The 21,909-nt window shown below is 32.1% G+C and overlaps 3 protein-coding genes across 6 annotated transcripts in view; 1 reads left to right on the top strand and 2 right to left on the bottom strand.

Annotated features, from left to right (window-relative positions):
- Nucleotides 1–4,961, bottom strand: part of LOC135127769 (heterogeneous nuclear ribonucleoprotein L) — a 390,771-nt gene extending 385,810 nt beyond the window's left edge. For all 3 annotated transcript variants that reach the window (XM_064054374.1, XM_064054376.1, XM_064054375.1), the window contains exon 1: nt 4,821–4,961. In XM_064054374.1, coding sequence (XP_063910444.1) covers nt 4,821–4,889 — 69 coding nt within the window. In that variant the 5' untranslated portion in view covers nt 4,890–4,961. The remainder of the gene's footprint in view (nt 1–4,820) is intronic.
- A 7,187-nt stretch (nt 4,962–12,148) lies between these two features.
- Nucleotides 12,149–20,781, top strand: LOC135128323 (uncharacterized). 2 transcript variants are annotated; one of them, XM_064055235.1, is made up of 10 exons: nt 12,149–12,268; nt 12,317–12,527; nt 12,577–12,754; nt 12,802–12,905; nt 12,957–13,111; nt 13,173–13,326; nt 13,380–13,627; nt 13,682–13,867; nt 13,942–14,123; nt 20,609–20,781. In XM_064055235.1, the coding sequence occupies exons 1-10, from the start codon at nt 12,250–12,252 to the stop codon at nt 20,774–20,776; spliced, it is 1,605 nt and encodes a 534-aa protein (XP_063911305.1). In that variant the 5' UTR covers nt 12,149–12,249; the 3' UTR covers nt 20,777–20,781. The 2 variants fall into 2 exon arrangements, with proteins under 2 accessions (XP_063911305.1, XP_063911304.1); XM_064055234.1 differs by having other exon boundaries at nt 13,155–13,326.
- A 108-nt stretch (nt 20,782–20,889) lies between these two features.
- LOC135127771 (transcription initiation protein SPT3 homolog) lies at nt 20,890–21,908 on the bottom strand. Its single transcript, XM_064054379.1, has one exon. It carries the CDS (start codon nt 21,818–21,820, stop codon nt 20,924–20,926), a length of 897 nt encoding a protein of 298 aa, XP_063910449.1. The 5' UTR covers nt 21,821–21,908; the 3' UTR covers nt 20,890–20,923.
- Between the last annotated feature and the right edge of the window lies 1 nt (nt 21,909).

Raw genomic sequence — 21,909 nt, 5'->3', positions numbered from 1 at the left:
TTAAGCAACAAAGACGACCCTAATCGGATTACAGCGTACCGAAATTTATGACACGTTGACGTTTTTATTGTTGCTTAATTTTTATGATCATCCCTGTAACCTTAACTATACAGGGTGTTCTTCATGAAACATCCTATATAATTTTACATATTTTGATTAATCTCTTTTTAGGCTTTACAAACACAGTTCACGGATGCGACGTTGTCACGTTATTTATGCATTATTTTAAATTCTTTGGCAATGAAAAGGTTAACAAAAAAAAGGTACGCACTTTTATTATTGTGGTCTCAATTAAATCAAAATTTTTATCTGCAATGGTTGTAAAAAATTCAAAAAGTATCAATTTTTAAATACTGATAAGTCAGTTTTTTCAACTGTGTTTTACTCTATTTTTTGTCCCCATTCTTCTCATATGTTGATGTGTCTCTTAAAAAAGTAAAAAATTGCACAGTAACTATCAACTTCCAATATAGAAAATACACATCAAAGAAAAAAAGAGAACAAAAAAGTGAATAAAATGCAATAATAAAATATAGGGCGTTCTATTTGAAAAAACTGAAATATGGATATTTAAAAACTATATTTGTTTTTATTTGATTTTTCGAATTCCGAATTTTTCGTTTTTTCGATTGTTCGATTTTTCGGTTTTTTAATGTTTCAATTTTTCGAGTTCTGGAATTCTAGTTCTCGCGATTTCTTAATTTTTTTTCAATTTTTCGATTTTACTATATATTTTGATTCTTTGATTTTTAGACTTTTAATTTTGATTATTTAATGTCTCTAATTCGATTGTATGATTTTTCGACACTTCGATCTTTCGATTATTCAATTTTTCCAGTTCTCAATTTTTGATTTTTCATTTTTTATCGATTATCAAGTTCTCTTTTTTTGATTTCTCAATTTATGAATTCTCAATTTCTCGATTTCTCAATTTCTCAATTTTTTGGTTTTCATTTTTCCATTTTCGGGTTCTCGATTTCTCCTTATTTTTTGAATCTGCATTTTTCAATTTTTCGATTTCTTCATTATCAATTTCTCGATTTCTTAATTTTTCGAATTTTTATTTTGATTTTTCGATTTTTCTTATTCACAATTTTTCGATTTTTGAATGTTTGCATTTTTCGGTTCTTCGATTTTTCATTTCATCGATTTTTCGATTTTTGGAATTTTTTCATTTCTCGAGTCTCAGTATCTCAATTTCTCCATTTTCTGATTTCATTGTTCGAATTTCTGGTGTTCGATATTTCGATTTTTTTGCGGTTTTTCGATTTTTCATGTTGCTTTTTCAATTTTTCAAATTCTCAATTTTTCGTTTTTTTGATTGTATGATTTTCCGATTCTTCAGTTTTTTGAATTTTCATATTTCGATTATTCGATTTTTGGTTTTTATCGATTGTTCGTTTTCTCAATTTTTGATTTTTCAATTTCTCTATTTTTTGATTGTCATTTTTTCGATTTCCAAGTTCTCATAATTAAAACATTTTTATAAACAGTCAGTACATAAAAATTTAATCTCATTTATACCACAACAAAGCACGTAGATTTCTGTATCTCACCACAAAATGTTGCATAGATTTCAAGAAATTTAGTATATACTTAAAAATAATTTTAAGTATAGTCTTCAAAGAACCGTACAAATTTGGTGTGTCATTTTTTTTATTTCTAAGACCTAATATGATAGGGAGGAACGCGCGCTTAGTAACTCACCCTGTATATTCTATGGGAATAGCGATTTACCGCTAACCAAAATTTATCTAATCTTCCCCACCAAGACCAGGATGACGTCATCTTCAAATTTACAATATTAAATATTATTTAAATTTCATAGAATAATTAACTCCTGCATGTGTGATTAAGAATCCGTGTTGAGTTATGATCTTAGCCATCTAGATTTTTGAGAAAAAACTAAAAATATGTAACTTTTGGATCTGCATTTTTTTGAATTCCAAATTTAAAATTTTTGAAGTTTCCGTTTTTTTTTAATTTTCGATTTTTCGTTTCGTCCCCTTTTCTATTTGTTATTTCAAAATTTTGTTTCCAATTTGTCAATTATTTCATTTTAGATTTTTTAACTTTTGAATTTTTCATTTTTTTCATCTGTTAATTTTTCTATTTCCGATTTTTAATTTTTTTTCTACAATATTTATTCGATTTGCATTTTTTTGAGTTTCCAGTTTTAAATTTTTCGTTAATTCAACTTTTAGATTTGCAGTTTCTAGATTCCATAATTTTACTATTTTTTAATTTTCCGGTTTTTTTGATTTGCAATTTTTTAAAATTTTGAGATTTCCGTTTTAAATTTGCGAATTTTTGATTTTTCAAATTTTCATTTCTTCACCTTGTCTATTTGCACTTTCAGAGTTTCATAAATGTTTAAATTTTCCTGTTATTCCATTTTTCGATTAGCAATTTTTTTTTCTTTTTACATATTTTGATTTGTTTGTTTTTTCAATTTCTACTCACTTAAAACAATATTTGGAATGTGCTCCATTACAACTTAATTAATTACTCCTCTCGTGTGTTCATCAATCAAGTTTCATCTTCTTTTAACACAAATGCATACTTTGATCTGCTGCTGTTTGTTTTCTGAACGTGTCGGGTCGAATTCGTTCGAAGTATAAACATAAACAGTCAAAGTTACGCACGTAAATACTGAGAATACATTTTTTCCACATTTCATATTGTGCACACTTGGGCGGCACGAGTTCCCTTGGAATTTACACTACTAGTTTGCTATTATTATAGAGGTTATCACAAAAACAAAACCCGCAAAATCAAATTTTATAACAATTTTTCAAAAAAGCAGGATTTGTTGGATTCTACAGTGACAACAACAAAAATCATCGTAGAAATGTGGTAATAAAAAATGCGGAAGATTTATGATTAGATCTACATCGAGGAAACTAGCGATTTTCAAACTCAAAAAATCGAAAATAATTATTTCTGGAATACTCATGCCAGAAATTAATAAAGGAGAAAATTTCTTTTTACATTTTTTACTGCCCGAACGCAAGTTGCTTTTGACGAACGACTAATTTCATCTTTTTTTGACGTTTCGCAACTCCTAGAATATGAAAAAATAGATCTCCCATTTCCATCTTCAAAACTACCTGACAGACCGTTGGAAAATTTTAAATATATTTTAGACACATCGTGTGAAAGTGGTGAAACGTTAACCAAAATTTATCGGTTCATCCCCATCAAAAATGTGATCACGTCATCTAAAAAAATTTGCATGTTGCTGTACACTGAAAGTTCAATAATCTACCTATATTTATTTACGTATTATTGTGTTTATGTAAGAAATGTAAAAAGTGTGTCAATTTATTCAAACTATGAAAACTGGCCACCAAAATCGAAAGGTCGGGGCAGTTGCTACTCGTAACAGAATGGCAACTACATTAGTCACATCCGACCTTTTTTGTTGCAAAATTTATCAAAAAATGATCCTGAATATTTTTTCCTTATTAATAAATACATATAGTTATATCACTTTAAGATTCAAACAGAACCATCAACTACAAATACAATAGTAGACCTAAAACTTCACCAACTTTTAATATAGCTTTTAGAATATCTTATCTTCGGACCCTTCACACCCTATTATCCATCCCTTAATCTCTGCGGCTGTGGGACGAGTCGGTAAACCGTCATTCATTTCTGACACAACTCCCACAAATAGCAATAACAAAACCCCTTGTCTACGGCACGCGCCACTTTTACAACAACATTGACACTTTTTGTAACCGAATCTTATTTCATGACCTTTTCAAGGAATGCGGCAGCAAAGTCATGAATGGAATAAGATCCGGGCGGTAAGGTCCACAAAAACCGTCGCACTCGTCAAAGCAGGCGGCGCGTGTCAAAACAAAGACAATTTTCCTATTGGCCGATACACTGTCCGGTAGCAGCGCGTGGAAATCGACCTTTACAACCACCTGCCCAAACTCCACCTGTTCTAAATCTTGTAAATCACGAAAATGAAAAATTAGTAACGCTGTTAAGTGAAATGTTGAGTCACTAATTGCATAAGGGAATTCTAGTCTACAAAAAAAAACCAAACAAACAGAAAATATTTGTTGATTGTCAAAAACTCGACACTTATGACAGTGGCATAAAGCGTTTTTATCACGTGACACTTGGCCACTTTTTCTAAAACGCGTAAAGCCCCAATTAGCCGTAAGTGTCACGTTTGCGGTGTTCCGTGGTCCACGAGAGCCCGTCGTTTGAGGTTAGAAACCAATAAATCGTTCGAATACAGACGAAAAAGTTATTATTGACCTAGGATGAACTGCATCTGGTTAGCCTTGTTTAGGTCATCAACCGGCACTTGTCCATTCATCCCAGTCGACTAGATTTCCGAAAAAAAGCACACCGATGATGACAAATGACAGCCGGTAGCCGTAATTATTATAAATTGATAGGAACGACTTCGGTCACGAATGTAATAAAACCAAATTAAGTGAAGAAGGGGATCGATCCCGATTATTTTAAGAAAATCGATTCCAATAAGCGCAAATTTCGAGTCGGGTCCCTTATTTACGCACGTTTCGCGAGCGCGATCACGTCGCCTCTGAACCAAAACAACCACTCACGTCCGACAACCCCCGGGCCCGAAAATCCCTCGTTCGAGGAAGAACACCGGGGGGTTCATTCACGAAAGGGGGCGAAAGGGAGGTTTTGGGCTTCGGGGGGCGAAAACGAGAGGGCTGTCACGTTCCAGCAGTGACAGGTTCCGAGTGGCTTCAACCCTAACCTAAAAGTCGGTCGGTGACGCGACGCGAGCGCGCGTCGGGGGTTCGGGGCCGAAATTGACTTACTCTGTTGTTGGTCGAGTCGGTCTCCGTCCGCTGTCTTTTAGTGTGGGGCCCGTCGCCATTGAACGCCATTTTGAAACAAACAAACACTTCCAAGAACTCGCCGCTGCTACGGCACGCGCAGAACTGACAGCTTTTAGCGAAGGAGGCGGATGCGCAAAGATAGCGCACGAACGGTATCGAATCGAATCGGCGTGCTGCCACCTGGCGGCGCAGGCGGCACGTTGCTGCAGATAATTTTACTTTCCAGGAGCGGACTCAGGTGCGAGGGCTCGGACGGGCGAAATGACGCAGCGGAACGCGGGTTTCTGATGGATTTTTCTTTCAAATGACACAAGGATTTACAAAATTATAAGATATTAAAATTTGGACACATGAGAAGCCACTAAACTAATAAATTCAAAATCTCACACAAAATTTAGTGGCAAATAAAAACCTGTACTTAATTTGGCAACATTTTTAAGCTTTTGCCACTACATTTAAGTGCCAAAATAGATGACATAGGATCTACTGGATTGTGGCATCATGGTGTTAACCTAAATTGTTACCGCATCTAAATAATTGTGGCTAAACCTAAACCAACGTCTTTAATAAGTACATCTTATAATGTAATAAACATATCTACGACTTTATTTATATAATTACATTTTTTGAGCTACAAAATATGTATTCCCGCTGATAAACAAACAAAACCTGATAAACAAGCTATGTAGGTATGTACAACAAATTAAATCTACTGATAAATACTTAAATCGAAGTTTCACAATACAGTAGATTATAAAGTAGGAAAACAAATAGATATTAATACAAAATTAATGAAAATATATATTTTTTTGTATAGAGGAAACCATTCTAAGACTCATGCTGAGCTTAAATTTTTTTGTATTGGCCAGTGCTGGAAAAAAAACATGTACTATAAATATATAAATAGATCTCGAGGAGGAAAAGTATTCACGAAAAGGAATATCAGTTTAATTTTTTTAGGGTAATTACTGTTTATTCAAAAAGAAAACAACAGAGGTTCTCAAGATTCTTTGAATCCAAAAAAAAATGTGCAGAAGGGTCCTCAAGATTTTTTCAAATTCTTTCCAAAATCAAACACAAGGAGTCCCTAAGACTCTTTTAACTTCTTTATTGTTTCAAAAATTAAACGACAGGAATCACCGGGAGGAATTCTTTTAAATTCTTAAAAAGAAAGACACCTAAGACACCATTGGTCCTCAAGATTGTTTTAAATTCTCAAAAAACGATACTAGAGACCCTAAGATTGTTTTAAATTCCTTCAAAACAAAGCATTAAGAGTCCCTGAGATTCTTTTAAAATATTAAAAAAGACACTAGAAAGCCAAAGAATTTTTCATTTTTTTTAACAAAACGTCAAGGTTCCCCCACATTCTTTTAAAAAAGACACCAGGGACCTAAAAATTCTTTCGAATTTGTTCAAAACAAAGCAACACGAGTTCTCAAAATTCTTTGAAAAAAAGGACATAAGGGACCCAAAGATTTTTCCAAGTTCTTTTAAGACTTAACTTTTTAAAAAAAGTAGGGACCAATTTTTTTTTAACAGAAAACAGGAGTCTCCGGAATTCTTTTTAATTCTTAAAAAAAAAGACTAGGAAGCCCAAATTTCTTTTAATTTTTTAGAAAACAAGGCGTCAGGGATTCCCAGATTTTTTAAAATTATTCAGGAACCTAGAGATTCTTTTAAATTAGAGAAAAGACACTAGGAACTCCAAATTTTTTTTTTTTTTTAATTTTACCAGAAATAAAACACAAGAGGTCCCCAAGACTTTAAACTTTCAAATTTCTTCACAACAAAACAACAGGAGTTCCCGAGATTCTTTTAAATATTAAAAAAGATACTAGAGACTTCAAGATTTTTTCAAATTTGTTCAAAACAATTACCACGGGACTCCGGGATTCTTTTAAATTTTTAAAAAGGACACTATAGAAAGCCTAAAAAATTCCTTCAATTTTTTAGAAAACGAGGGATCAAGCACCCCCCAGATTCTTTTAATTTTTTTTAAAAAGACACTAGGACCCCCAAAAATTGCTAAGATTCATTCAAAAATAAAACACACGGGGTCCCCAAAACTCCTTTAACTTTTTAAAAAACTAGGGACCCCATAAGTTTTTCAATTATTTTTGTTTAACAAAACGGCAATAGTCTCGGGATTTTTTGAATTCTTGAAAGAAAGACACCAAGATTTTTTCTTTTTTTTTTCAAAACGAAACATCAGGAGTTCTCGAGATTCTTTTGAATTAAGTATCAAAAAAAAAAATTACAGACGTCAAAATTTTTAAAACAATCACCACGGGTCTCCAGGATTCTTTTAAAATCTTAAAAAAGACACTAGGGAGCCCAAAATTCTTTCAATTTGTTTAAAAAACAAAGCGTCAGGGATCTACATTCTTTTAATTTTTTAAAAAAGATACCAGGAACCTAAAAATTCTTTCGAAAATAGAATTATTTTTTTAATTCCTTCAAAAATAAAACACAAGGGGCCACCAAGACTCTTTTAACCTCTTTAAAAAACTAGGGACCCAATGATTCTTTCAAATTTTTTCAAAAACAAAACAACAGGAGCCCCCTACATTCTTTAAATTATTAAAAAAGGCACTTGGGATTTAGAGATTTTTTTCTTTTTTTTTTCAGAACAATCACCACGGGACTCCGGGACTCTTTTAAATTGTTAAAAAAGACACTAGGGAGCCCAAAATTATTTCAATCAATTTTTTAGAAAACAAAGCGTCAGGGATTTCCCAGATTCTTCCAATTTTTTTAACAAAACCACTAGGGACCACATTTTTTTTTCAAAAATAAAACACACGGGGTCCCTAAGACTCTCTTAACTTCTTTAAAAAACTAGGGAACCTATGATTCTTTCAATTTTTTTTTTAACAAAAAAGCTGGAATCTCCGGGGTTCTTTTAAATTCTTAAAATATTTTTTGTTGTTTCATATTTTTTCAAAATGAAACAACAGGAGTCCACGTGATTCTTTTGGATTATTGGAACAGATACTACAGTTTCCAAGTTTTTTTTTATTATTATTTTTTTTAAACAGTTACCATGGGTCTCCGAAATTCTTTCAAATTCTCAAAAACATACACTATGGACTTAAAGATTCTTCCAAATTTGTTCAAAACAAAATCCAACGGGTCCCCAGACAGCACAAAACAATAGGAGTCCAAAGATTCTTTCAATTCTTTTAAAATCAAAACGTCAAGGCTCCCCCACATTCTTTTAAGTTCTTTAAAAAAGACACCAGGGACTTAAAAATTCTTTCGAATTTGTTGAAAACAAAACTCCACGGGTCCTTAATATCATTTTAAATAAATAAAACAGGACAAGGGACCCAAGGATTTTTAAAAATTATTTTATTTAAAACAATTTCGTAGTCCCCTAGTGTTTTAATCTTGCAAGAGTCCCCTGGTGCTTTACTTTTGAAGTAATTTTAAGAAACTCGGGGACTCCTAGTGCTATTTTTTAAAGAGTTTAAAATAATTTCGGGGGTCCTAGTGTTATGTTTTAAAGGGTTTAGGAGAATCTCGGGGGGGAGGGGGGGGGCTTATATTGTTTTTCGAAGAGCCTAAAATAATCTCGGGGTCCTCTAGTGTTTTAATCTTCAAAAAGTGTGAAAGAATGTTATAATGTCCTGGTGTTTCATTCTTGAAAGAACTTTAAAAATTCTCTTGGGTCCTTGGGTATGTATTACTTTTGAAACAGTTTAAAAGAATGTCATGGTCCCTTGGCGATTTATTTTTGAAGTCATTTTAAGAATCGGACTCCCAGTGTTATGTTCTAAAGAATTTAAATGAGTCTCAGGGACTTCTAGTGTTATATTTTAAAGGGTTTAAAAGAATCTCGGGGGTTCTAGTGTCTTCTTTTTCGATAAGTTTAAAATAATCTCGTAGTCCCCTAGTGTTTTAATCTTAAAAGAATTTAAAAGAGTGTCATGGTCCCCTAGTGTTTTACTTTTGAAGTAATTTTAAGAAACTCGGGCACTCCTAGTGCTATTTTTTAAAGAGTTTAAAAAAATCTCGGGGAGTCCTAGTGTTATGTTTTAAAGAGTTTAGAAGAATCTGTTATATCTTATTTTTTGAAGAGCTTAAAATAATCTCGGGAACCTCTAGTGTTTTAATCTTCAAAGAGTGTGGAAGAATATTTTAGTCCTCTGGTGTTTCACTCTTGAAAAAATTTTAAAAATTCTCTTGGGTCCCTTAGGTATGTATTATTTTTGAAACGGTTTAAAACAATGTCAAGGTCGCCTGGCATTTAATTTTTTAAGTAATTTTAAGAATCGGACTCCCAGTGTTATGTGTTAAGGGTTTAAAAGAATCTCAAGGGTTCTAATGTCTTCTTTTTGGATAAAAAATAAAACATAAGAGGTCCCCAACAATTAAAAAAAAACTGAAAACCCTATGATTCTTTTAATTTTTTTTTAACAAACAACAGGATTCTCCGAGATCCTTTTAAATTCTTAACTGAGTGACATTAAGTGCCCTAAGGTTTTTTCAAATTTTTTAAAAACAAAACAACAGAATCCTCGAGATTCTTTTAAATTATAAAACAAAGACACTAGAGACTTCGAGACTTTTTCAATTTCTTGTAAACTTATCACCACGGGTCTCCGGGATTTTTTTCAGTTCTTAAAAAAAGACTACGGAGTCCAAAATTCTTGAAACTATTTAGAAAACAAAGCCTCAGGGATCCCCAGATTCTTTTAAATCCTCCAGGGACCTAAAGATTCTTTTAAAATAAAGAAAAGACACTAAGGGCTCCATATTTTTTTGTATTCTTTCAAAGATAAAAAACACTATAGGTCCCCAAGATTCTTTTCAATTATTAAAAAAGGCTCTAGAGACTTCAAGGTTTTTTATTTTTTTTTTTAAACATTCACAACGCGACTCCGGAGTTCTTTTAAAATCATTAAAAAAGACACTAGGGAACCCAAAAATCTTTCAATTTTTTGAGAAAACAAAACATCATGGATTAGAAAAAAGGGATTAGGGACCCCAAAAATTGTTTTAAATTGTTTCAAAAATAAGACACAAGGGGTCTCCAGGACTCTTTCAATTCTTAAAAATAGACATTAGGAGCCCTCAGGTTTTTTCAAATTTCTTCAAAACTAAACAACACGAGCCTTCGATATTCTTTCAAATTATTAAAAAAGACACTAAGGACTTCGAGATTTTTTCACATTTTTTCACAACAATCATTCTTTGAAATCCTTTAAAAAAACACTAGGGAGCCCAAAGTTCTTTCAATTTTTTAGAAAACAATTCATCTGAGACCTCCCGATTCTTTTAAATTTTATAAAAAGACCCCAAAAATTGTTTTAAATTGTTTCAAAAATAAAACACAAGGTCCCCAAGACTCTTTTAGCTTCTTTAAAAAACTAAAAACCCTATAATTCTTTCTTTTTTTTAACAAAATGACAGGGGTCTCCCGGATTCTTTTAAACTCTTACACAAAAAACATTTTTTCAATTTTTTTCAAAACGAAAGATCGGGAGTCCTCGAGATTCTTTTGAATGATTGAAAAAGACACTACAGATTTCGAAATTTTTTCAATTTTTTTTAAAACAGTTACCCCAGGTGTGCGAGATTCTTTCAAATCCTTAAAAAAAGGACACTAGGGAGACCAAAATTATTCCATTTTTTTTAAACAAAGCGTCAAGTATCCTATAGATTCTTTTAATTTTTTAAAAAAAGACACGAGCGATCTAAAGATTCTTTTTATTTAGAAAAAAGACACTACGAACCCCAAAAATTGTTTTAAATTCTTTTAAAAATAATAAGGCAAGGAGTCCCCAAGACTCTTTTAACTTCTTAAAAAAGCTAAGGACCTTATAATTCTTTTGAATTTTTTCAGAAACAAAACAGCTGGAGATGTTTTCAAAACAAGCGCCATGGGTCTGCAAAATTCTTTTAAATTCATAAAAAACACAAGGGGCCTCAAGATTCTTTCAAATTAAAAAAAACACGGGACCTCCATGATTAATTTGTTTTTCAAATTCTTAAGAAAATATACAAGGGCTTCTAAGATTTTTTCAAACTTTTTCAAAAACCAAGCACTAGAGATTCCTTTAAATAAAACAATACACTAGGAAACCGTAACATTTTTTACAGGTAAGCTCAAGAACGTTATAAAACGCATAAAATACGGGGTGTCCCATTCGAATAATGTGAGAAAATTGACAATTTGCAAATTTAATCGCACTACAGTTATAAATAAAACACTTAATTTTGTCACCAAATTTTACTACATTTTACATTTTAACTTAGAACTTAAGGTGTCATAAACATTGTCCACTCCAAAACTTGATAACGTCATTTCAAGATTTGTTAGTTTTAAATCTTATACAAAATCTAAACAATATTATGAAAGTACTTATGGTTTATCAGCGCACTCGTACTTTTCAGAATTGCTTATAACGGATGTCTAAAAAAATGAATGAAGCAATTTATTTCACCGATTAAATTAAAAACACCGTATCTCATTTTCTTGAAATTCTGGGAATACAATATTGCAACGATATGGTCACAATTTTTTCCTTTACCTGTAGTTTAATCTATTTTGATTTTAAGTTATAAGGGTTTTTATAACTTATCTAATGTAGAGAAGTAATTACGTTTTCCAATATTACGTACGTAGGTACAAAAATAACTGATATTTAATAAAGTGTACTTTCACCGAATGTGTCACCAAAGTACTTGCACCCAGACTAAAAATATTATCATCGAGTAATGACACTGCTTTTTTAGAGTCATACTTGAAGTGTTTTTTATTGACAATGGTTCTCGAGATCTGGATGTTTCCTCTATATATGTTTGTAACCATATTCAGCTTAGTGACTAGTAAAAAAATAACAATAAATTAGCACTTTCTAGCTTTGTGAAGACAATTTTTTCAACTTTGTAACACCGTCGTCGTGTTTTCTGTTCTTGTTCTGGAGTTCCTACATAATTAATTCATGTTCCTGTTCACACGAACTACTCCCTTGTAAACTTTGTCACCCCAGCAGGTGTTAACTTTGCTTCAATTTCGTAACGCATTTCGTAATAATGATAATATTCTGGACTTTTTTTACACAAAAACAACTATTTAATTGTGTTTTTAAAATCAAGAAACACTTTCTACGGCTTGAGTGACACATAATTATCGCAATTAGGTCTTGTCGTACGTGTTTCACATTTTATCATAAATTTAACGCACTAATAAAATATTTGTTTTATAAAAATCAATCTGACAGCTATTTTGTTATTTGTACAAAGAAAGAAATTTAAATAACAATGAGGTGCCACACGTCATAAAATGTCCAAAACATGACACTTCCCGTGAGCTAAACTCACCCACGTCGTTTTTCCTTTCAACAAAATTACCGTTTTGTAAAATTGTGTATGCACGAAATGTGAAAATTACAATAAAATGGCTGACAAAGTAGCAGGTAAATAACCCGAATCCTCAGACACTATTGATTTCTAACTCAACGCAGTGGAAAATTTGCAAGAATATTACAAACCTCTGAAAAAGGACGGCAGACTTTACATAGTTCTGTTCTTAACAATAATGCCAGGATTGTGTTTCATGTCTGTAAAATTACACGTTATAAAGCTCGCAGCCAAAGACACCCTCAGATGCGAAATCGAGAGCCTCGAGAACGCTTCGTGGAGCCCCCAAGACATAAAAAAAATATCAGAGCCTGTGTAGGTACGCACTACTCGTTTTAACAGTGTTGTTCTTTGACCCTTCCAGTGCGGCTAACCAAAAATGCTACATTTACAACTACGACTATCACAAATTCGCTTCGCTGACTTTGAAAGAAACGGAACAAGTGATCGATGAAGAGTTTCCAAATAGCGAAAAAATGATTTGTCCTAGATTTATAATAACTAAAAATAGTAAACTAATGCCTCAGAGTTACGCGGAAGAGGTAAGCACTCGACTCTAAATCAAATCTTTCGAAGATAAAGTGATCAGTTTGCTTCTTATTGTGAAAGTTTGCGAGACGACATTTTTTACGAGATGGGAGCTGTGATACCGTATATCTTAAGTTGTTTATTTGTTGTTCCACTTGCCGACATGTGAGGACTGTCACTTTCAACAATTACACAAATAAAATGATCGAATTTCAGATTTGGGCGAAAAAGCGTTTTGAAGATCGGGTGTCAACTGATGTTGTTTGCCGTTTTCATGAAAATAATTTTATTAAATTATATTAGAGAGACAATTGGTCTAGCGATACTGCATGTCGCTTATCCATGTCTGAAATATACAACGGAATCTTTAGGTAACGACAATAATAATAGTTTTTTTGTTACTGGAATTTCTAGTGATTGAAACAACGTCAGACAAAATTCGACCTTTCGGCTTCATGGTAAGATACATAGGAAAATATATTCCACCACTCTTCGTGGTTGTCTTGCCACGACCATCATCCATCTACTGGAAATACATGCAACTTATCAAATACAGTGTTGTGTTAGTTTTACCCTTGATGCCTTGGTAAATCTAGGACGTTTCCGGTAGCCAATTAATCACTATCTTGTGTTTAAAAGGTTCTTTCCGGAATCCGTGGCATGGTTTGCTTCCAGAAAAGAAAATAAACTAGCGCATTTCGTTGGGCAAACTTTAGAATCTCCCGCTAAACACAGCGAGGTGCTTTTTCGGCTACAAAATAGAAGACGGAGTTTTCAAGGTGTCAAGAAGCTCTTGCGGGAATTTCTACAGATAAACACACCAGAGATAGTTTTTATTAACGTGGTTGCCTTTACTGTGGGTTTTTCGTCACTTTGTGTCCACACCAGTGAGATGGAAGTGATGTGTGAAGCGAATTTACCATCAAATTGGTTTCTTCCAGAGCACAAGTTATGGTATTATAACCTGGATGTCGCTTGGGTGACATTTCTAAATATTTTTGGTGGAATCGTCGGATTTTTTCTCACTCTGTTTTTTATTTATTTCATGAATGTTGGTAAATTTGTGATAGCTGGACTGTTTCTTATTAACGGAGTTTTGTATTCGCTTTTGGCAAAATTTCAATCGGGTGAGTAAATATTGTGTTTTCTTTTGGTTAATATCTATGATTATCATTAACTTGATCTATATTCTCTTTTTTAGATTTTGAGAGTACCATAATTATAACATTCTTTTTGGACATTTCTTCGACAATTTTGCTAATTCTGTTTGAATTTTATCTTCACCGCATATTTCCGACCAGCCATAGATGTTTGTGTACCGCATGGTGTGGTGCTTGTCAAATTTTTGGGTTGCTGATGTTTCTTTGTGTCAAGGAAGTGCACGTAAGTATTTATTATTATTACTTTGTTTATTAATAAGGTGGTGAAAAAAATTATTTATTTTTCGTAGTACATTTAGTTGTTACTACCTATATTGTAATAACCAACAATATTTTAATTCCAAATTTGCCTTAGTGAGTTTATGATTTTCAAAATTTTTCCAAAAAAATGGTTAAATTGGGTTCAATCGACCGAGAATCGATGTCGAGTTAAATCAAAATAAAGTCAGTACGAAATAGTAGGTCTCCCGTTTCCGTCGGTCCGTCTGCCATCCATCCGGATTTTTATTAGACAGGTAATCTCCGAAACTATTGAACCAGTTGTCAAATTTTATATTACTACAAAAATTTATCATTTTAGACATGTTTTAAGTTTCTTGTTGTCGAAATAAGTCTACACATACTAAGAAAAAAAAGACAAAATGTAGCCCCGCCCACCCGCCCTATCTCAATTGTGATGATTTTTTTATTTGTCGTGAGCCAAGAGGGCGGAGCTTAATTGCAAAATCGTAGTTTCTCTACGAGAAATTAAAAATGTTTTCGAGTTTCGTGTTATTCAAAGAATACTATATAGATTAAGAAAAAATTAAAGCCAAAGATTAAGTCCTACCCATACCTGCCCTGATCTAAATAGTAATGAAGTTTTCATTCGTTGCCAAAACTAGGGGCAGAGCGTAATTACAAAATCCCTATTTTCCGACTTTCCAATTTTTGGCCTTTTTAAATTTTCGATTTTTCGAGTTCTCGATTTTCTCAATTAATTGACTACTCGACTTTTCGATTTCTCAATTTTTCGATTTAAATTTTCGATTTTTCAGTTTTGATTTTTTGGTTTTTCAGTTTTCCAACATTTCAGTTTTACGATTTTTGATTTTTTCAATTCGTTAATTTTTCAATTTTCACGTTTTTGTTTTTCAATTTTTCGATTTTTAAAATTTTAGTTTTTTCCACTTTTGCATTTTTCTATTTCTGGATTTTGCAATTTCTCGATTTCTCAGTTCCTCGAAGGGTCCGTTCTGGGATTTTTCAGTTTTTTTTTCGATTTTTCAATTTTTAAGTAATTAAGGTTTTCCAAGTTTTCAATTTTTCGATTTCTCGATTTTTCACTTTCGCAAAGTTTCAATTTTTCGATTTTTTAAATTTTGGATTTTTCGTTTTTTCAAATTTTCGGTGTTCTAAATGTTCGGTTTTTCAATTTTTGGCGTTTAGATCTCTGTATTTTTTACTTTTCGATTTTTTAATTGTTCAATTTTTCGATACTGCAATTTTTCGATGTTTCGATTTATCAAATTTGCGCTATTTTGGTTTCTCTATTTTTAAATTTTTTGACTTCTCGCATTTTATTTTACACTTCGAGATTTTTGAAAAAAAAAATTATATCACTTGGATTTTTCAATTTTTCGAATTTTCAGCTGTTCGATTGTTCGCTTTTTCAACTTTCGGTTTCTCAATTTTTCGATATTTAAGTTTTGGAATTTACATATTCAGTTTTATTATTGTTCAATTTTTCCATTTTTCAATTTCTCGATTTTTCAATTTGTCAATTTTTCAATATTTTGGGTTTTTGATTGTCAATTTTTCGATTCTTCAATGTCTTGATATTTCGAATTTTCGTGAGCCAAGAGGGCAGAGCTTAACTGCAAAATCCGTATTACCATTTTAAAGGTGTTTTAAAATTCTAAGAATAAAAGAGTTCATCACAATGGAGATGGGGTGGGTGGGCGGGGTTTATATTTTGCCTCTTTTCTTAATATACACAGTATTCTTTGAACAACACGATACTCAAAAACATGTTTTTAATTTATTGTAAAGAAATAAGTATTTTGCAGTTAAGCTCCGCCCTCTTGGTTCTCGGCGAATAAAAAAAAATCATCACAATCGAGATAGGGTGGGTGGGCGGGCTTACACTTTGCCTTTTTGCTTTATTATGTGTAGACTTTTTTTCACGACAAGAAACTTAAAACATGTTTAAAAAGGAAAATTTGTATAAGGAAATATCGATTTTGTAATTAGGCTCCACCCCATAATTGCAAACTCCATATTTCATTGCAAAAACGTACCATGTTCTAAGTTTCTTGTAGTGAAAAGATGGCTATGTATTTAAAAAAAAAGGGAAAATATAAGCCCCGCCCACCCACCCTATCTAAATTGTGATGATTTTTTTTATTCGTCGTAAGCCAATGGGGCCGAGCTTAACTGCAAAATCTTTGTTTCTCTAGGAGAAATTAAAAACATGCTTTTGAGTACCGTGGTATTCAAAAAATACCATGTATATTAAGAAAAAATTAAATCTAAAGATTAAGCCCCACCCATACGAGCCCTGATCTACATAGTAATGAAGTTTTCACTGGTTGACAGACCTAAGAGCGGAGCCTAATTGAAAAGTCCATATTTTTTACAATTTTTTAATTTTTCGGTTTCCAAATTTTCCAATATCTCGTCAGTTCTACGATTTCTCAATTATTCAATTTTGCGGCTTTTCAATTTTTGGCCTTTTTAAATTTTTAGTTTAAGTTCTCGATTTTTCAGTTTTTGATTTTTTGGTTTTTCAATTTTCCAATATTTCAGTTTTACGATTTTTGTTTTTTTCAGTTCCTCAATTTTTCAATTATTCAATTTTCACGTTTTTGTTTTTCAATTTTTTGATTTTTAAAATTTTAGTTTTTTCCAATTTTGCACTTTTCTATTTCTAGATTTCACAATTTTTCGACTTCTCAGTTCCTCGAAGTGTCCGTTCTGGGATTTTTCAGTTTTTTTTCGATTTTTCAATTTTTAAGTAATTAAGGTTTTCTAAGTTTTCAATTTTTCGATTTCTTGATTTTTTACTTTCGCAAAGTTTCAATTTTTCGATTTTTTAAATTTTGGATTTTTGATGTTTTCAAATTTTCGATGTTCCAAATGTTCGGTTTTTCAATTTTTTGGCGTTTAGATCTCTGTATTTTGTACTTTTCGATTTTTTAATTTTTGGATTTTGTAAATTTTAGATTTTTGATTTTTCGATTTTTCAATTGTTCAATTTTTCGATACTGCAATTTTTCGGTGTTTCGATTTATCAAATTTGTGCTATTTTGGTTTCCCTATTTTTAAATTTTTTGACTTCTCGCATTTTATTTTACACTTCGGTATTTTTGAAAAAAAAAATAAAAATGGTATCACAATTCTTGGATTTTTCAATTTTTCGAATTTTCGGCTGTTTAAGTTTTGGAATTTACATATTCAGTTTTATTATTGTTCAATTTTTCCATTTTTCAATTTCTCGATTTTTCAATTTGTCCAAAAAATCTGAAAATAAAAGTCAAAAAAATGATTATACAAAAAATTAAAAAAAATTAATAACCCCCCCCCCCAAAAAAAAACAAGAAAAAACAAAAAACTTAAAAATCCAAAATTCGAAAATTCAAAAAACCCAAAAAACTCACGAAATCGAAAAATCCAAAGAATCCTAAGAATCTAAAGAATCCCAAGAATCCAAAGAACCCAAAACCCAAAGAAACCAAAGAATTCAAAAAATCCAAGGCATCCAGACAATCCAAGGCATCCAGAGAATCCAAGGAATCCAAGAAATCCAAGGAAAATCCAAAGACTCCAAAGAATCCAAAGAATCCGAAGAATCCAAAGAATCCAAAGAATCCAAAAAATATAGAAATTCTAAAAATCCAAAAATTCCAGAAGGTCCAAAAAATCGGAAAACCCATGAAATCCGGAAGATCCTAAAAAGCGGAAAATCCAGAATATCCGGAAAATAAGGAAACTTTGGAAAATACGAAGTAACCGGAGAATCCGAATGATCCGAATAATGATCCAAAAGATCTAAAATATCCAAAAAATCAAAGAATGGAAAAAATACAAGAAACCCAAGGAAAGAATGAAAATAAAAACTGAAAAAATAATTATGCAAAAAATCAAAAAAATTTAATAACCTCCCCCAAAAAAAACTAGAAAAAAACAAAAAACTAAAAATCCAAAGTTCAAAAAATTCAAAAAACTCAAAGAACTCACGAAATCGAAAAACCCAATTCAAGAAATTCAATGAATCCAAAAAAAATCCGAAAATTTCGAAAAATCACAAAAATCTAAAGAATTCAAAGAATCAAAAGAATCCAAAGTATCCAGAGAATCCAGAGAATCCAAGAAATCCAAGGAAAATCCGAAGACTCCAAAGAATCCAAAAAATCTAGAAAATCTAATAATCCAAAAAATCCAAAAATTCCAGAAAGTCCAAAAAATCGGAAAACCCATGAAATCCGGAAGATCCTAAAAAAGCGGAAAATCCAGAATATCCGGAAAATAAGGAAACTTTGGAAAATACGAAGAAACCCGAGAATCCGAAGAATCCGATGATCCGAATAATGATCCAAAAAATCTAAAATATCCAAAAAAATCAAAGAATGGAAAAAGTACAAGAAACCCAAGGAAAGAATGAAAATAAAAACTGAAAAAATAATTATGCAAAAAATCAAAAAAATTTAATAACCTCCCCCAAAAAAAAACTAGAAAAAAACAAAAAACTAAAAATCCAAAGTTCAAAAAATTCAAAAAACCCAAAGAACTAACGAAATCGAAAAACCCAATTCAAGAAATTCAATAAATCCAAAAAAAATCCGAAAATTTCGAAAAATCACAAAAATCCAAAGAATTCAAAGAATCAAAAGAATCCAAAGTATCCAGAGAATCCAGAGAATCCAAGAAATCCAAGGAAAATCCGAAGACTCCAAAGAATCCAAAAAATCTAGAAAATCTAAAAATCCAAAAAATCCAAAAATTCCAGAAAGTCCAAAAAATCGGAAAACCCATGAAATCCGGAAGATCCTAAAAAGCGGAAAATCCAGAATATCCGGAAAATAAGGAAACTTTGGAAAATACGAAGAAACCGGAGAATCCGAATGATCCGAATAATGATCCAAAAAATCTAAATATCCAAAAAAATCAAAGAATGGAAAAAATACAAGAAACTCAAGGAAAGAATGAAAATAAAAACTGAAAAAATAATTATGCAAAAAATGAAAAAAATTTAAGAACCTCCCCAAAAAAAAAACAAGAAAAAAACAAAAAACTAAAAATACAAAGTTCAAAAAATTCAAAAAACCCAAAGAACTCACGAAATCGAAAAACCCAATTCAAGAATTTCAATAAATCCAAAAAAAATCCGAAAATTTCGAAAAATCACAAAAATCCAAAGAATTCAAAGAATCAAAAGAATCCAAAGTATCCAGAGAATCCAAGAAATCCAAGGAAAATCCGAAGACTCCAAAGAATCCAAAAAATCTAGAAAATCTAAAAATCCAAAAAATCCAAAAACTCCAGAAAGTCCAAAAAATCGGAAAACCCATGAAATCCGGAAGATCCTAAAAAGCGGAAAATCCAGATAATCCGGAAAATAAGGAAACTTTGGAAAATACGAAGAAACCGGAGCATCCGAAGAATCCGATGATCCGAATAATATTCCAAAAAATCTAAAATATCCAAAAAATCAAAAAATGGAAAAAATACAAGAAACCCAAGGAAAAGATGAAAGTAAAACTGAAAAAATAATTATGCAAAAAATCAAAAAAATGTAATAACTTCCCCCCCCCCAAAAAAAAACAAGAAAAAAACAAAAAAACTGAAAAATCCGAAGTTCAAAAAATTCAAAAAACCCAAAGAACTCACGAAATCGAAAAACCCAATTCAAGAAATTCAATAAATCCAAAAAAAATCCGAAAACTTCGAAAAATCACAAAAATCCAAAGAATTCAAAGAGTCTAAAGAATCCAAAGAATCCAGAGAATCCAAGGAATCCAAAGAATTCAAAGAATCCAAAGAATCCAGGGAATCAAAGGAATCCAAGAAATCCAAGGAAAATCCGAAGACTCCAAAGAATCTAAAGAATCCAAAAAATCTAGAAAATCTAATAATCCAAAAAATCCAAAAATTGCAGAAACTCCAAAAAACCGGAGAATCCGTGAAATCCAGATGATTCTAAAAAAGCGGAAAATCCAGAATATCCTGTAAATCAGGAAACTTTGGAAAATTTAGAAAATACGAAGAACCCGAAGAATCTGGATGATCCGAATAAAAAAATCGAAAATATCCAAAAATTAAAGAATGGAAAAAATACGAGAAACCCTTCAAGGAAAAATTAAAATAAAAACCAAAAATAGCAGTATTGATTGGCTCTAAAAATTGTAGAGAAGACAGTATATTTAATAGTTTCATATTTGAAAATGACGTTTTGACGTCATACTTCACTTTTTTTGAAGAGATGGCGCCACAAACAACACCTCATAATGATTACCTACCTAGTAATGAAATAATTTTGTAAAATTTAGTAGGATAAAATAAATAAAAACTTACAATATCTAAAATCAAAAACTGTTCCTTTTTCAGTGAAATATTTTTTAATTTTGTCATATATCAAACTAAGGAGTGTTTGATTATAATTTACATTATACATTGCAGCTTTTTTTGTATTCATTTGATGTACTTTTCTAACATTATTGTAATTTCTAGTTATTGGGAAGTCAAATTCTGGCCAGCACCATGTGTATGCTTGGTTGCATACTTACCATACTTATGGTAAAAAATTTTCCCTCCACAAAGCCCCCATTTTTAAATTTCGTTGATGCCGAGTTGGAACTAATACAGAAGCGCCGAAAAATTTGTTGTTTGGTGATTTAGACAAAAATAAAAAAATACCGCATTACAAGAGTTTTTGACCTTCTCGGAAGTTTATTTATAAAAATGACACACATAATAGTTATTAAAATTCTTAAACTTTATTAATACTGGTGGTAACAAAAAAAATCCCTTAATCATCAACAAAAATTACAGAGCAAATAAAAAATGAGTCTCTGGAAGTTTCCCTCCAAACGTTAATTTCCCAGCTTGTGGAGAATGAACCCTTCGCATCACTTCTTTGATTTCACTCACACTAATAGGAGGTTGTCCACTATACACCCTACTGTAGTCCAAATTTGTTGTACCACTAGCCCCAATCCTGTAATCCCCATTAAACATAGTTGACGTATAATAAGACCCATACAAGTGATTCAACGGATCCGCCCCACATTTACCCTCCATTCTCACCAGCAGCGCATAATCAGTAATCTCCGCCACCGTCTGATACGCCAAATACGCCAACACCACCATAGCATTCGAATGAAAATTAACCTCCTTCCTTGGATCAATCCACTGCCTCAACTTCTCCGAGTTCCGACTCGTTATATCCCTACTACAAAACGACACAGCCCTCGCTTTACAAAACTCAAGATACCTTTTTTCGTCCAGCGCCTGCGAAATTCTATCAGCTCGCAACAAGCGCGACTGCTTCACCTCATCAACTTCCGAAAAATCCGTAAATTCGCCCGTCTCGTCGATGTACTCTATAAACTTCATGAGCTCGCCTTTAGGCTTAGGGTCTTTGTCCACTTCAATAACGCTCGAATTCATCGACTGCAAACTCGCTTTAAGTTGTTTATTTTTCAAGTACTGGACGAAGCGCCGCATTTTGTGCTTGTCGTGCCGCATCAAAAACACCAGTTCTTTGCCTTTGAGGTTTTTGTTGTCGGAGTATTTGAGGGCTTCTTGGACAATGGTTCGCAGCTGCTTCAGCACGATACTTTCGACCAGACGCACGGTTTCGGGGTTGGGCTTGTGGCTGTCGCCGAAACCGAACATCATTAAGGAGATTTCGTTACAGAAGGTGACTTTTTGAGATTCCATGTTTTGAAAAATAATAAAAATTAACCTCTAAAAACACATAACCTCAAAAACGTACAAACTGGATTATGCACCAATCAGAACGTTGGTTG

Source organism: Zophobas morio, unplaced genomic scaffold (assembly GCF_036711695.1).
Source record: "Zophobas morio isolate AGI-343-1 ecotype UQ-CSIRO unplaced genomic scaffold, CSIRO_AGI_Zmor_V1 ptg000012l, whole genome shotgun sequence".
NCBI lineage: Eukaryota > Metazoa > Arthropoda > Insecta > Coleoptera > Tenebrionidae > Zophobas > Zophobas morio.
This window is presented reverse-complemented; position numbering and strand designations above follow the sequence as displayed.

Excerpts from the sequence above, each read along its gene's own strand:
- LOC135128323 (XM_064055234.1), top strand. Across the intron at positions 12,906-12,956 it reads GTTGTTCCACTTGCCGACAT|ATTTGGGCGAAAAAGCGTTT; the intron begins GTGAGGACTGTC and ends ATCGAATTTCAG. Across the intron at positions 13,868-13,941 it reads TTTGGCAAAATTTCAATCGG|ATTTTGAGAGTACCATAATT; the intron begins GTGAGTAAATAT and ends TCTCTTTTTTAG.
- LOC135127771 (XM_064054379.1), bottom strand. The coding sequence starts at position 21,820 with ATGGAATCTCAAAAAGTCACCTTCTGTAACGAAATCTCCTTAATGATG.